At 34.0% G+C, this 15,120-nt stretch overlaps 1 protein-coding gene across 1 annotated transcript in view; it reads left to right on the forward strand.

The window, feature by feature from the left end:
* LOC150080702 (neuroplastin-like) overlaps nt 1-15,120 on the forward strand; it is a 178,770-nt gene that overhangs the window by 136,963 nt on the left and 26,687 nt on the right. The window contains exons 7-8 of the mRNA XM_090381942.1: nt 375-488; nt 3,527-3,703. Coding sequence (XP_090238068.1) covers nt 375-488; nt 3,527-3,703 — 291 coding nt within the window. The remainder of the gene's footprint in view (nt 1-374; nt 489-3,526; nt 3,704-15,120) is intronic.

Raw genomic sequence — 15,120 nt, forward strand, 5'->3', positions numbered from 1 at the left:
TTTCCCTTTTGTATCAAGTTGTGAATGGTATTCATGTAATCAAGGCATTGCCATATATCGTATAATGCAATGTTTGTTATTTGTATTGTTAATTCTTCATAGTTGTAATATTATGATATAGTGTGCAAATTAAACTGTTTGTACTTGATGGATTTAGCCCTGCATTCATCTGAGAGCGAGCCTCCCTCTTCTACTAGCTAAGCATACATTTTTCATTTATGAATAAGTGATAAACTCAGTTTGGTCATTGGGTTGCATATATTTGAAATTAATTATTATTCTGAATTTAGAAATTTCTTTGCTTACATGTAGTATATAGCAAAAAATGAAATAAAATGGTTAGATTGAACTAATTATTAGAAACATATTTTTAGCTCGTGTGGAGGTTGAACAATTCCATAAGTCACTTAATCTGGTTCAAGATGACAAGTTGATGCTCTTGTGTAAAGTAAAAGGTGTTCCTCCTCCTGAAATTCAGTGGCTAAGAGGTATGTTTTGTTTTTCTTTTTAAAATCTGTTAAATGATTATGCACATATCAAAGTTTGAACATCAAGTAAAGTAATTACTTTTGACTAATTCTGTTTGCTTCTTTTATAAAGATGACCTCCATCATTTATTTGAAAAGGAATATTCATCTTTGTATGAAAGTTCTTTTAGTAACACTAGATAGCTTAATTCTTTGTCTTTTTGATAATTTTAAACACCCAAAATATCTCCACAAATTGATAATGTTTCATCTTATCCTAGATGAAATTGCCGATTTTTTGATGGATGTTTAAAAATTCAATATCAGAGCAGTTCATAGTATTTTGATATGTTCTATTGTTATATTTATGCACCCTTGTGTCTTTAGTCTTTGATTGTGTGCTTATGTACCATTATTAACATTTAACTTCGGAATTGTTAGTTCTGTATATGAATATTTCTGCTATGTGGCTTAAATCCACTCTTTGAGAGAACATTTAATTTTGTAGAACAGGAATTTTTGTGCAAAATTGTTGAGTATGTAGCTAGTTTGGTTCCGGATGTATGGTGCTAAATATTTTAATTCATTCATAGTGTTATCTTTTAAATGTTTTTCCTTATTTTCAGTAACTATTTTAAAAACGTTTACTAGAATTTAAAATAGTTGTTGAATAAACTGCTGTGCTACTTGCATTTTTATGTAAAATTGTTCTTTCTGTTTTTCATTTCTTTATGTGTTCCCCCTCCCCTTTATTAATAAAATGCACACAATGTTCACTCCAATTCTGACATAAATACACATAATCAAGTAAATCTTTAATTGGTCAGTTGCTGAAGTATCACTGTATTGTTTATCAGTTGACCACTGCGAGCTTTACTTAAGGATGTATGTTTGTTTGTCAGGATTGAAGTTAGAGTGAACAGAGTTATGATATTATTGATTTTTTTTTGGGATTCTGGAATAAATAATCCTCATTGATTGCAACACTCCCTGATCATAGGATTGCTTATTTCTGGTTTTCCCATTTACTCTTCCATTCTGTTGTATGTGAATGAGTATTATTATAGCATCAACTTTAATAATTTTCTCAGAAATAAAAGAAAAGTAAATATGCAATAATACTATATCAGACTTATTAACAGTGTTTAATTTCTGTACAGAACAAAGTATCAATCTTTGCTACAAATATACAACAAGCTAAAGAAAATCAAAAATTAAAAAGTAGAAACCTTTCTTAGGTTGATCAAAAAAATTTCCTTAAAAATGTACATTTGATGTCTGTCTTTTGTAGGCATTGTCATTATTCCAAAAATCAGATGTAGTTGCCATAGTTTTATCACACAGTGTTATTAAGTATCCCTGTTATTCTTTATGTAGATCTCAGTTTTCTCCTTTGCTTAGAAATCAGGAGAAATATAGATGTGATGATAGTTATTAGTTTTATTTTATTTTATTATTATTATTTTTAGTTGTCATTTAATTCTTTTTTAATAATATAACTCTGTTTGCCAAACAAGTCGAAATAAGAACAAAATTTGTTTCTGGTGTGACTTGCCTTGCTTGTGCAGACAGTCTTCCAAAGCTAATGGAATTTTGCAAGGCACCTTTTAAGCTTTAGCAATAGCTTAACTCATTACCAGATTTAAGTTGTCTGCTGGAAATACTACTTTGGTACTCTGGTCTTGAAATCCTTTTATATTTCTCAAGTGATGAATTAAGGATTTAGTTAATAAACCTCCTTTAATCAACAGCTGGCCCTGACCTTATTCTTAATTTCTCCATCTGCAGGAATCACTTGAGTCTAATAAAGCTCTCATAATTAATCTTAATTATTTTATATATTCTTTTGCCACTTCCTTTAAAAATAACTGGGTATATGCAGTCCACCTCAGGAACTTGCCTTTAAGTTCAAAAGTTTTTCTAGCAAACAAGCTATTTTAATTCTAAAAAATGGCTATGGCATTTTCAATAGTAAAAAAAAAAAGCAATAAGCAGACATGTACCTAGTGTGAATACTAGGTATGTGACAGCTTATTCTTATTTGTTATTTTATATTTTTATTATTTTTTACCATTAAACTCCATAGCCATATTTTAAAATTCAAACAGCTGTAGCTCTGTAACCATTAGGAATCAGATACATCTTTACACATCTTAAAAAGGTTTACATAAACATAAACGTTTTTCATTGTTTTCAGAATCATGGACTTGGTTCTGAATCGATCATTTGCTGCTACTGTGGCAGAAAGCATTTAAAAAAAAAAAAAAACATTTAAACCAACTATTGTTTTTGAGTCCTGAATCAATACTGAAAGTATGGTCATATGTTATGAAACATCCAGTGTGCATGTGCACTAAAAAAAATGTGTGTAAAACTTGACATGAAGCATAAGTTATATATCTTTTTGTTATGCTCTCATTCTGTTCAGATCCTGATATACTTATGTAAATTTTTTTTTACCTTTGTGTAATTCTTTTTTTTTAAATTTATCTTGATAGCATTTAATTTTTCTTTACTTGCTGGTTTTAATATCATTGTGATGACATTAAAACCAGCAAATCATTATGGCTTGCATGCTGACCATGTCATTAAGTTAAATGTGTATTTTTATATGCTTCCTGTATTTACACCAGTTGTTAATAATTAACTAATATTTATTTGTTATTTACTTTAATAAACATTTTATTTTTTCTATGCAAGCCCAAGCCAATGAATATAATTTTTTTGGCATTTTAATAACTACTCTTGAAAAAGAGTAGTTTTAAATAGGCTGCCTGAATATTAGCATTTAGCATTAGCATTAGTAGAGGCATTTGATGCAAGAAAGCAAGCTTATGCAGCATCAGCCAAAATATTGACAGAGTTAAGTTGTGTAGCACAACTAATTTAACCTGATCAAATTTTCATAACATGCCAGATTTGCTGCTCATTTGTCATTCCCAGTGTAGATTTTTTAGCTCAGAATTTCAAGAATATTTAATTATAATTTAATTATTTGATTAGAGTATTTCATTTAGGATTTGGATCAATATTTTTTAATTTATATTTTTTCACACTAGATGAAGAGCCACTAAATACCTCTGATCCTCGTGTTGAGTTATTACCTGATGAAAATGGTGTGCCAAATGCTAAACTTGTTATTGAAGGTGTTGATTTTGAAGACAGAGCTGAATATACTTGTGTTGCTGACAATGGAGTTAATATTGTTAATTCCACAATTTTGGTTCGTGTAAAAGGTAAGATTCTACTGCAAGCACAATTTGCAATATTAATTGTAGTTTTTTTATCATACATGCATATTTGATGTACTTGGGGAATGAAAAAAATACATTTGACGTATTTTTTTAGTGATATTGCTACCCTTTCTTTGTTTCAAGACTAATTTTTTGATGTATGCCAATAGTATTTATTGCTTTTTCTTAGTTCCTTTTAATTCATTTGTGCAATTCTTGACAGCTGTGATTCATAGGGATTTTGATGAATTCATTTATTATATCAACTGTATTGGTTTGAGGGTTAATATCAAAAGTCTAAGTAATTGTTTTTTTATGTCATTTCTTGCATTTTGTTTTAAGAATGTCAGTGTTAATAATCATTCTTTGTCCATTAACCTCTGTCAAATTTTTGGGTGTTACAATTGATTCCAAGCACAGTTTTGCAGAGCAAAACTGGGTTTGTAATCAATTCTAACACCAAAATTTGTCATTACCTACCTCCATTTTTAAACTTTTTGACTCTTAAATTATATATGGTGCTCATTTCTACTGGCTGCCTTTCAGCTGTGTTGTTCTGATTTGGTCTAACTCTTCAAAATCTTCATTAAAGTCCATCCTTGCAGCAGAATACCTAATCTTTAAATGTTTATACTTCAGATTAAAATTGATACCTAAATTTTCAAGGCATGAATTAGGCAATATTTTCAAATTTTTGCATATCTTATGTTGCTGGAATATGTTATTTGTTTGTTAATGTGTTAGTTATTTCTTAATTCTAAATATTGGTTATTTGAAATATTTTTCTACCCCTTGAATTGCCTATACTATATAGTATAAAAAAGTATCTGTAATTTAAAGTTTAGTGCCTATGTTGTTGGATAATTAAAAATTAGTCTAGCTACTATTATTATTGTTAGGAATTTTTCTCTATTCAGTGCTCACATCCCTTCTGACACTTCAACAAACTCATTAATAACAAACTGTTGATCTCTTATTAGCATCATCAACAATAGGAAAACTTTATTATCATACTTAATGTGAAGACTTATATGACTTATTTTAATATACTTACTGAGTTATATGAACAAATCTATTAATCTCATTTAATCTTAAGGTCCCTCTCCAAAGTTTTTGTGTATAATCATGTTGCACACAAAAAGGAACAATTTAAAATAAACAGATAACAACTAAAAGCAAGTGTTCCTTTGCTAATATATTTCCAGTAGAGATCACATTCATTTGTGAAATTTTGCCTAGTTAAAAGCACATGCTCATTTCACATCCTTAGGGCAAAAAAAATGGTTAATTTTAAGTTTAGATAATTTGAAATAATGATGCCCCTTAAGCTTTGAATTATCCAAGCTTAACTATAATATACTTTGAAGTCATATAAGCTAGTGCATTAGCATCATTTCTATACACAGGAAATGGAATGAAGTTGTATCGTTGCATCATTATATAATATCTCATATTGTGAATTTCTTCACAACAAGTTACCTGTCTCATTGTACTTTGAATAAGTAATGCTTCCCATAAGAAGTCAGATGGTGAGAGGTTGGGTAAATGCGGAGACCAAATTCCTCTTGAAATTGTGCATTCTCTGAAGACTTTTTCCAGTAATTCTATCGATTGACAGGCTGTGTGCACTATGGCACCATCTTGTTAGAAGAATGTGTTGTTAATTTCATCCCCATTTAACTGGCCGATAAATGGGAACAAAATTTACAAACAATAATGCTTGTAATGCTCAGAATTAATAGTTTCAGCAAAAAAATATCAAGCCAATGATATTCCTTCTTGAAGCCCCAGTCCAAATGCCAATTTTGTCTAAATATGTAAAGGTGCTTGAATAATTGTGTGGGTGTTTTCCAAACGCCATTGGTGCATGTTTAACTTGAGAGGTAAAACCACACTTCATCTGTATAAAACATCAAATCCAAAATGTCTTCTCTGTTTTGATCAATAGAAGTAGTAAACTACTTACAGTAATTTAATCTCTTTTGATAATCTGCAACTTTCAGTTGCAGATTATCAAAAAGTTGTTTCCTTACAAAGTTGACACTTTGTAAGGAAACAGCTTCATTTCCTTCATAAGGCTTCATGTGTTGAGCCACAGCTAAGTCTACATTGTTGTGACAGTTTCCTGATTGATTTTGCTGGACTTCACTTCATTTGGTCAGAAATATCATCCAACTTCTGGGAGTGTCGTGAACAGAACTAGTTTCTTGAAATTTCTAAATTAAATTTCGGACAGTGTCACGATGGGGCCATTATCTCTGGAATTATTTCTTCATGGATTCCACTCACATCATTTTTAAACAAAGACAACTGAAAACCATGTCTGCTCCAACGACAACAAGAAGAAGTACTACTGTGCAACTGCCGAGGAATTGGTACCACTATAGAATGTCCCAGCACAACTTAAAAAACTCAAAATTAAAACTCAAAACTTAAAATGAGCAATACATATGATATAAGATGTTTTCCAGTAGCTACTATGGAGAGACTTTTCGATCACCATTTAGAATAAAGATTGAAAATCATCAGCTGGAATCACCTGAGTAAATGAAGTCCCCACTTAACTTGTCAGGGAACTAGGACACAGTGTGCTAAATATGTGACTGCAACAACTCTCAAGATTGAAACTATCAACATCAGAAGCTTAAATGGCAAAAAAAGTGGAATCAGTATGTTATCAGAATAACAGGTGTCAAAGAAAAACCAAGGTGATGAATATAGGTAAGCTGCAGCTAAGTAGTAATTATAAATTTATTTTGGAAGTAATATTTATTTCGGAAGTGTGCAAGAAGGTGTAACAATAACTTTTAGAACTAGTGTAGATGTTTAATTAGCTAGCAAATGTTATCTAGAGTCATTTGGGCAGAATTTAAGAAGGCAAGTTGCAAGGTTCTGTGCTATTAATCTATGCATATATCCCAGATGAAGGTTCAAAAAAGAAAAGCAGATGAAACAGATTTTTTTTTTAATATTTTAGAAAGAGGAGTAGAAACTGATGATAAAGAAAGAAAGAATAGAGATTAAACAGTGGGGTGGAAAACAGCAATTATATTTACAAATATGTTTTAAGAAAATTTGGAGAGAAAATAATGCTAGCAATAAAGGGAAAAGTTACTATAAAGTTGTGTAAACCATGCACTCTTAATTACAAATGCTTGATTTTAGCTGATGCTGTGTGTGCAGTTCAGTTGTTTGGTTTTAGGCACATGGACAAGATTTCATCATTATGTATTATGTCTGTACATGTGTGCATTCACAGACTGGTTTGTATGTGTTGTGTGGGTTGAAAAACACAGAATAACTCATGGGGAACCCTAATTTGCCCGAGATGGGTTCACTACATCCTCAATTGACAAGGGCTTCAGAAATTCTTTCAGTCATTGACAGGACTCAAACTCAGACCTCTCCAAACGAGTGATGAGTGACAAAACCATTATATTGTCATGGAGGACCTGCAGTTCAATGCAAGAATGGACAAGATGAAAGATTTAAGTGGGTGTGAATGTGTCATGGTAGCTGATGACAGATGCATTGGTATCTTGGAAATTGCAACCTCGCTGGAGCACTCACATATGATTCTATCTCAGATGTATCAAAATTGGTCCAATAACCAAATAACATCCAGCTAGTGGTGATCCTGTGGTTGGAAGTAGCTTCATGAAAAAGGCCAACGAAGGCTGAAAGGACATTTTTTTTTATGAGTACCCAACACAAAAGGTATTAGAACCTATAGTACTTAATACCATGCATGGACAAGGCATAAGAAACTTGTTGACATTACACTGCAATTTCTATAGATTGCAATTTTTGAAAAATACATGTGAAGGACAGTTGCTCAACAAAACAGAAGTAGAAGGGATAAACAAGGAAGAAGGAAAGTTGGTTATGCAAGTTTGCCTTCAATTGGATAGTAAATTTATGTTAACTGGTTAAGGCATGTGTTTGGACTCGTTGGGAAGAGTGTGGGGGAAGTACAGATGCCAGTTCAGTAGAAAAAGTGCCATGAAAGTGTCTGTAGAAAAGGTATACAGCAGAAACTGAATCTATAAGACAGAATCGAGAGAAACTGTAGGAGGCAGGTCATTAATAAACCCGAATGCTTTGAGTGAAATATAGAAGCTTGAGGGAGGTTTTTGGGGCACCACCTCAGATGTGGAAGCAATATACCATAGTATGGCAAGTTTAAGATGTGTACAGAGTGAGTAGTTGTTTAGAACAAAAGTAAAAAATACTCCAGTTCTTTTTTGATATAGTATCTAGCAGTATTTTTGCCAGGAGAGTGATTAAAAGTTGGATAATCCTTAATAGAGAATATGTAATCTTGTCTAGAAATTTGAGTGTCATTGAAGATGAATGTAGGAGCAGTAGACTCTTTATTGCCAGAAATATGACAGGACTGAGTTTTAGATGGATTGAAGTTAGCCAAGTTTTTTTTTTTTTTTTTTTTTCTCTCCCTCTTCCATGCCATTGGAGAATTACCTGTGATTAGTGTGGATATTCTAAAGGTGAATGCAGCATACTATCATCAGTATACTATGGTTAGGATTACCAGTCTGTAGAAGAAGGCTATTAATATACAAGAGGAAAAGATTAGAAGACAGAACTGAACAACATCTACCATCACCTGTAGTGAATGATCAGAGACCCAATTACAAAAAAAAAAAAAAAAAAAAGTTGAAATCCATAAGTTGGTTAGAAGACTTTTATGACAAATGTGATCAAAAGCTTTTGAGATATCAAGAGCAACTGCCTCAGATTCACCAAACTTGTGCAGAGTAATAGAAATGCTACAGCCAGTTATATAACAACTCAGTACAACATTGATAATAGAATGCACAACTCATTGTACCTTGTCACAGTTTGGGTATTGCAGTTGACAACTGAACCATATTTGGGGTAGAGATCTGCAACCATTCATTTGCAACATGAGTTAATGTGAACCACATCCCTGTGGTGTGCTTTTAACACCTCTCTGAGTCCATGCCACAGCAAATACTGCTATTCTGAGAGCTAAAGAGACCTGCTAACTATTAAATAAGTGTACTTAATAAAATGGCCGCTCAGTGTATTACTCATACAGCAAATATTAATATTGCCTGTAAAATATCTTCACAATCAATTCCTTTGTAGACTAACACCAAGTCTGATAGCATTAGCATTAGTAGAGGCATATGATGCAAGAAAGCAAGCTTATTCAGCATCAGCCAAAAAAAAAAAAAAAAAAAAAACTCTCTCCCATTTCACCCCTCCGTTCGTTCGAAATACCTGTCCAGTTGAGCTTTAAATTTGTTTAGGCTATCAACTTCAACAACAAGTGATGGAAGTCGGTTCCACCAACCAACCACCCGCTGGCCAAAGGCAAATTTCCGCACATCTATCCGACATCCGTCCTTCCTCAATTTGAATTTATGCCCTCTGAGGTGATTATTCTGAGAAAGATGAAGAATCCCATTGGCATTGAGCATGCTCAAACCATTCAAAGCCTTATACACCTCTATCAGATCACCTCGCCGGTGCCTAGTCTCCAGACTGTAATTTGCAAAACTTAAGCCTTTCTTCGTAAGAGCAACCCTTTGTTCCATTTACTAATCTTGTTGCCCTTCTCTGTACCCGTTCCAGCAGCTCTACATCCTTCTTGAAATGAGGCCTCCAGACCTGTATACAGTACTCAAGATGTGGCCTAACCATTGCCTTATACAAGGGAATAATCACCTCCTTATCCCTGCTAGAAAAATTCCTGTATATCATTGACAAGACACCATGAGCTACTCTTGCAGCTCGTCTGCACTGCTCAGAGAACTTCATATCTGCCTGCACAATTACCCCCAGGTCCTTTTCATTCTCCACCACTGTCAGTGTAGTACCGCAGAGTTGATACATTGCTCTGGGGTTACTGTTACCCATATGTAGTACTTTACATTTGTCAATGTTAAACTTCATTTGCCACCTCTCAGCCCATCTGTTCAACCTTTCCAGATCCTGTTGCAGCAGCATAGCGTCAGTAGTGTCCTTAACGACCCTGCCAACCTTTGTATCATCTGCAAACTTAGACATTAAACTTGATATCCCATCATCAATATCATTCATAAACACCAAAAACAACAATGGACCCAACACTGAACCTTGAGGAACTCCACTAATAACATTAGTCCACGTTGAGCAGTGTCCATTGATTACCACTCTCTGTCTTCTGCCACTCAACCATCCCCTTATCCATAGCAGCAATTTGCCTCCAATGCCACACTGCTCCAATTTGTGCAGCAGTCTTCCATGTGCAACAGTATCAAAAGCCTTTCTAAGATCCAAATATATAATATCAAAGTTATTCCCTGCATCCAGTTCTTTTGTGACTACATCATAGTATCCAATCAAATTGGTCAGGCAAGACCTGCCCTTAACAAAACCATGCTGCGTCTGAGCTATAACTGAATTCTTGTCTAGATGATCCTGCAGTGCTTCTTTAACCAGTGCCTCCATTAATTTACCTGGAACAGAAGTTAAACTAACAGGTCTATAATTACTTGTGTCAGCCTTTGATCCTCCTTTGTGAATTGGGGTTACATTTGCACATCTCCAGTCTATGGGTACCTCCCCTGAGTCCAAAGAAGCTCTCATAATTATGGCTAGGGGTTTGCATACTTCCTTTGCTGCCTCCTTTAATATAACTGGATAGATCCCATCCACCCCAGGTGCCTTTTTTATGTTTATCCTCAACAATCTCTCCTCCACTTTCCTCTCAGTTATTACAAAATCATCCAGCTCACTGCCAATGTTTACTTTACCTACATCATTCTCCTTCCTGAATAACTCCTCATGCGTGAATGTAGATGCAAAATACTCGTTTAGATTGTTAGCCACCTGAGCAGGATCCTCAACTGTTGAACCATCAATATCCAGTGGACCAATCTGATTCATCCCTTTCCTTCTCGAGTTCAAGTATGTAAAGAACTCCTTTCTGTTTTTCTTTGCATCCTTTGCCAAGGATTTTTCGTAGTCTGCCTTTGCCTGCCTAATCTCCTTTGTGACTTGGTTACAGACCAACTTATATCTATCATAGGCTTCCATGTCACCCATTAATTTGTATGTATCCCATGCATTTTTCTTCTCTGCCACGTCTCATTAGTCCATCTGACAACCATTTAGGCCTAAACCTTGAACAATATTTCTTAGTTGGTATGTAAAGCCTGGTAGCCACCAAGATTAGTTCCTTGAATGCTTCCCATTTTGAGTTTGCTGTTGGTAACATCATCAGTTGGTCCCACTGTATAGAATTTAAATACTGTCTCAGACCATCATAGTCGCCTTTACGAAAACAAAAACCCTTCCCTTTACCTCTGATGGTAGTTACCTCCTTGAGTAAATCCCACTTCAACACACTGTGATCACTGCCACCTAGTGGTTCATTTATCTGCAGGTTCTTAATGCATGAAGAATCACTACTGATAATCAGATCAAGAGTATTGCTCCCTCTTGTTGCCTCACGAACATGCTGATGTAGAAAACAATCATCCAATAAATCCACAAAAGCCTTGCTAGTGTGCGAGTGACCAACCCACAAATTCCAGTCAATATCTGGGAAATTAAAATCCCGCATTATAAGACTCTCTGATTTACTGGCCCACTCTATTTCCCTGTACAATATATTATTATACTCATCAGAGTCATTAGGCCTATAGCACACTCCTACTCTCAATTTTGATTTCCCTATGCTTATGTCACACCAAACTGACTCGACACTGCCCTGTCCATCGATGTCAACTGGCTTCACTTCCTTTGACTTTATGTGTTTCTTAATTAATAGCATAACCCCTCCTCCCCTCCTGTCCTGTCTATCCTTTCTATATACATTGTATTCCCCAAATTCCAGTTCCGCATTACTTATATCTGTGTGACACCACGTCTCTGATATCCCAACAATATCTGCCTTTGATGTTTTGAGCAATACCTCAAATTCATCAAATTTATTTACCAAACTCCTAGCATTGGTGTACACGCAGGTATACATGCACCTGTTTCTATTCTTAGCTACCCTAACACAACCCATGTGTTTACTTGTAACGCAATGACTACCAGCAGTCTCTGAAATATCCTGCATCTTGTTTTTCAGACTTCTGCTCATTTGAATAGAAGCAGTGCAAGAATCACTTCCACCTCTGCCAGTGGCTACTGTTAATCTATTAGTACTTGTATCCCCCGCCAACTAGCAGTTTTCCGACCCACCTAACACTGCCTCGACAGCATCAGCAAAAATTCTTGCACCCTTTCTATTTAAGTGTATCCCATCCCTGTAGAAGCAATCTCTCCTGTTAACAAGTACAGTCCAGACTGAAAAAAATTCTACCCCTTGAGCCTTGCACAATCCTTCCAGGGCCGAATTGATCGACAAGGCTCTCATCATATACTCCCTCCTATCGTGTCTGGGCAGAATTGCAGACACTTTCAAGTTCAACCCTAATTCACGGCTTTTTTTCAACAGTGACCTGTACTTGCTAAGTAATTCCGCCGGTCTCCTACTCTTAATATCATTAGTGCCAACGTGTACAACTATATCACCTTTTGTGCCCTTAAAAGATGATATCCGCTCTACAACGTCATCAACCTTTGCCCCTGGCCGACATACCCTGGTCCTATTCCACCTATCCTTATTACAAAGCATGTTCCCCGTTTCCCTGACAATAGTCACCAACAACTACTAGTTCCTGTGGGACCAGCGCATTCTGCCTAGGGGGCTGCCCCTGTGTTGCCTGATGACCAAGTGCAAGCTCTGGCGTTGATGTGGGCAGCTGAGAGCTTGATGGGCCCCTCAATTTATTTCCTTCGAGGGCATCCACCCTGTCCTTCAAGGTCTCATAAAGGCCCATAACAACGCTGAGTTGTCGCCTGATTTCCTTGCACTCCTTACATCGTGCACACACAAAGACATCCCCCTTGGCAGTATCATGTCCCGTATCCGACTGCTCCGCAAACATCAAGCAAACAGTGCATTTTAATAGACTGTGATTCAGAGGGCAACTGCCCCCCTCAGTTCTCCCCTGAACCACAGCACTCCCATTAGCTTGAGCCTTTTGCTTTGCTGCTCTGGTCAGAGTCATGATTCCAATTTAATTCAATAAAATTTAAAACAAAAATTAAATCCATAAGTTATATCCCAAAACAGTTATGTTATATATATATATATATATATATATAATATTACAGATAATAGAAAGAATAAGCAAATAAATCCAACAATAATACCATCAGGGACCTAAGATAACGCAAAAAAAAAAAAAAAAAAAAAATTATCGCTTTTTACCGACAATCTAGATGACGTCAACTGGGGCCAACCACCCAGAATGAAGGCAAAAAACGACAAGAAGTTCTCTGTTTCTGTGATGATCAATATATGCTAAGTAATTTAAATCTAAACCAAATGTAAACCACTATAGGCCTAAAGTAAATCGAATATAAAACGAAAGATGATAATAAAATTTAGCATTATTAGAATCCAAGGTAAGAAATATAAGTAAAATATAAATGTAAGCATATATTAATCATCGTTGACCCGACAGAGAACGTAATTTAATGATTAAAATAAGATTAAATATATAATACATACTACATATTGACCGTATCTAGGACATAATGTAATAGTCGTCAAAATAATATGTGGTGCCCCCTATGTGATGGATACGGTAAAAATAATTAATTAAATTAAATTAACGCATTGAGAAACATGCAGATAGTAATAACGCAAATGATAGATTATTGCAAGAAGATATTAGCATGTTACAATATAAAACACTATATGCATACGGTCTAAATAATAAATTTAATCAAAAATATTTGACGAATAATTTAAAAGATATTTGCGTTTATAACATGTTTCAAATTGCCAAACTTGGTAAATATAATCGCAATAGGAAATATAGAAAATCCAACACACATAATAGCAACCGAGAACATCTAGGAGACTTCATAGATTTATTCAAAATGTGGGACACGGATCCTATAAATATCAGTAAAATTCATAACACACTTTTCAGTATTAAACTTAGTGTACTCAAAGCACTAAATAGAAAAACCAATGATTACGTCTTTGTATCTTCTCATCTTATGCACATCATATCAGACATTGTCAAATTCAGATGTCATATTTTGAATGTTAACAAGCAGCCAGAAAATTCTGTCCTTATCTTATACTTTCAAAACAAATTAATGGATGATTTAGATATACATAAAACTATTAATTTACGTAATGACTTGCTGCCTATTAATAACTTACATATTAATATCAGATTTAGATATTCTAGACCATTTGGTCTTAAAGCGTGTAACTATAAAACAATAGCTACAAATCTTCACAATATTAACATCGGACAGGATACATGTGTTTGCCACAAACCTTCATTTCATAGATACGTGGATCCTAACCATAATCACATTATAACCGGCAATTTAGATATAATTCCATATCCTGAACTTAGAGATATTTTATCACTGGGTTTTAAATTTCGACCTAATTTACCTATTACTAAATCTAATTTTAAAAAATTGTTATATCTAGATTTACTTAAATATTGTATAAAATCAGCATACAACCATAACATACCGGTTGAGGCATACCACATGTGGCTATTTACAATGCTAAATATCATATCTAGCAAATATAATCAATTGAAATTCATACAAGATAATCTATATAATACCAAATTAATAAATAGGCAGCTCAAAGATATACATGAACATTTTGTGATTACGCCCGTTGACAAAGCTGCTTGTAATTATGCAATCATATGTAAATCATATTATATAGAAATCATTAAAAATGAACTACAGTCTAGCCATACATATAAACAGATAGCATCTTCCCATAATATAATCATCAAAAAATTATTTGCATTGCATAAAAAATTAAAATTAAAGTATAATAACCTAAAATTTCCATTTATATATGGCATACCCAAATTTCATAAAACACCGATTGCTTTTAGATTCGTAACATCATGTAGAGATAGTTATGCTAAATTTCCTGGAAAAACGTTAGAAAAGTTACTTAAAATTATATTAAATAACTTAAATAAAACTATTATAATAAATAATAACTTACCTATTATAAATGCTCTAAAAAATAACAATATTCATCAAATACAAACATTTGACTTTAACAGTCTATTTACTAGCATTAATCTTAATAACTTAGAAGTCGTCCTCCAGAAACTATATTTAGAAAATAAAAGTGCTATAAAGGTTGATTTAACCTATTGGGATACTCTAATAAAATTATGCATTTTTAATAATTATGTATATGACGGAACATCGTTATATTTGCAAGTCACTGGCACCCCTATGGGAAGTCCAGCATCAAGCATAATTGCAAACCTTTATCTACATTATACAGAAAGAGAATTCCAAGATAACCTACTTATATATAGATACGT

This window comes from Mastigoproctus giganteus, chromosome 9, assembly GCF_048544385.1.
Source record: "Mastigoproctus giganteus isolate SK-2022 chromosome 9, ASM4854438v1, whole genome shotgun sequence".
NCBI classification, from domain to species: Eukaryota; Metazoa; Arthropoda; class Arachnida; order Uropygi; family Thelyphonidae; genus Mastigoproctus; species Mastigoproctus giganteus.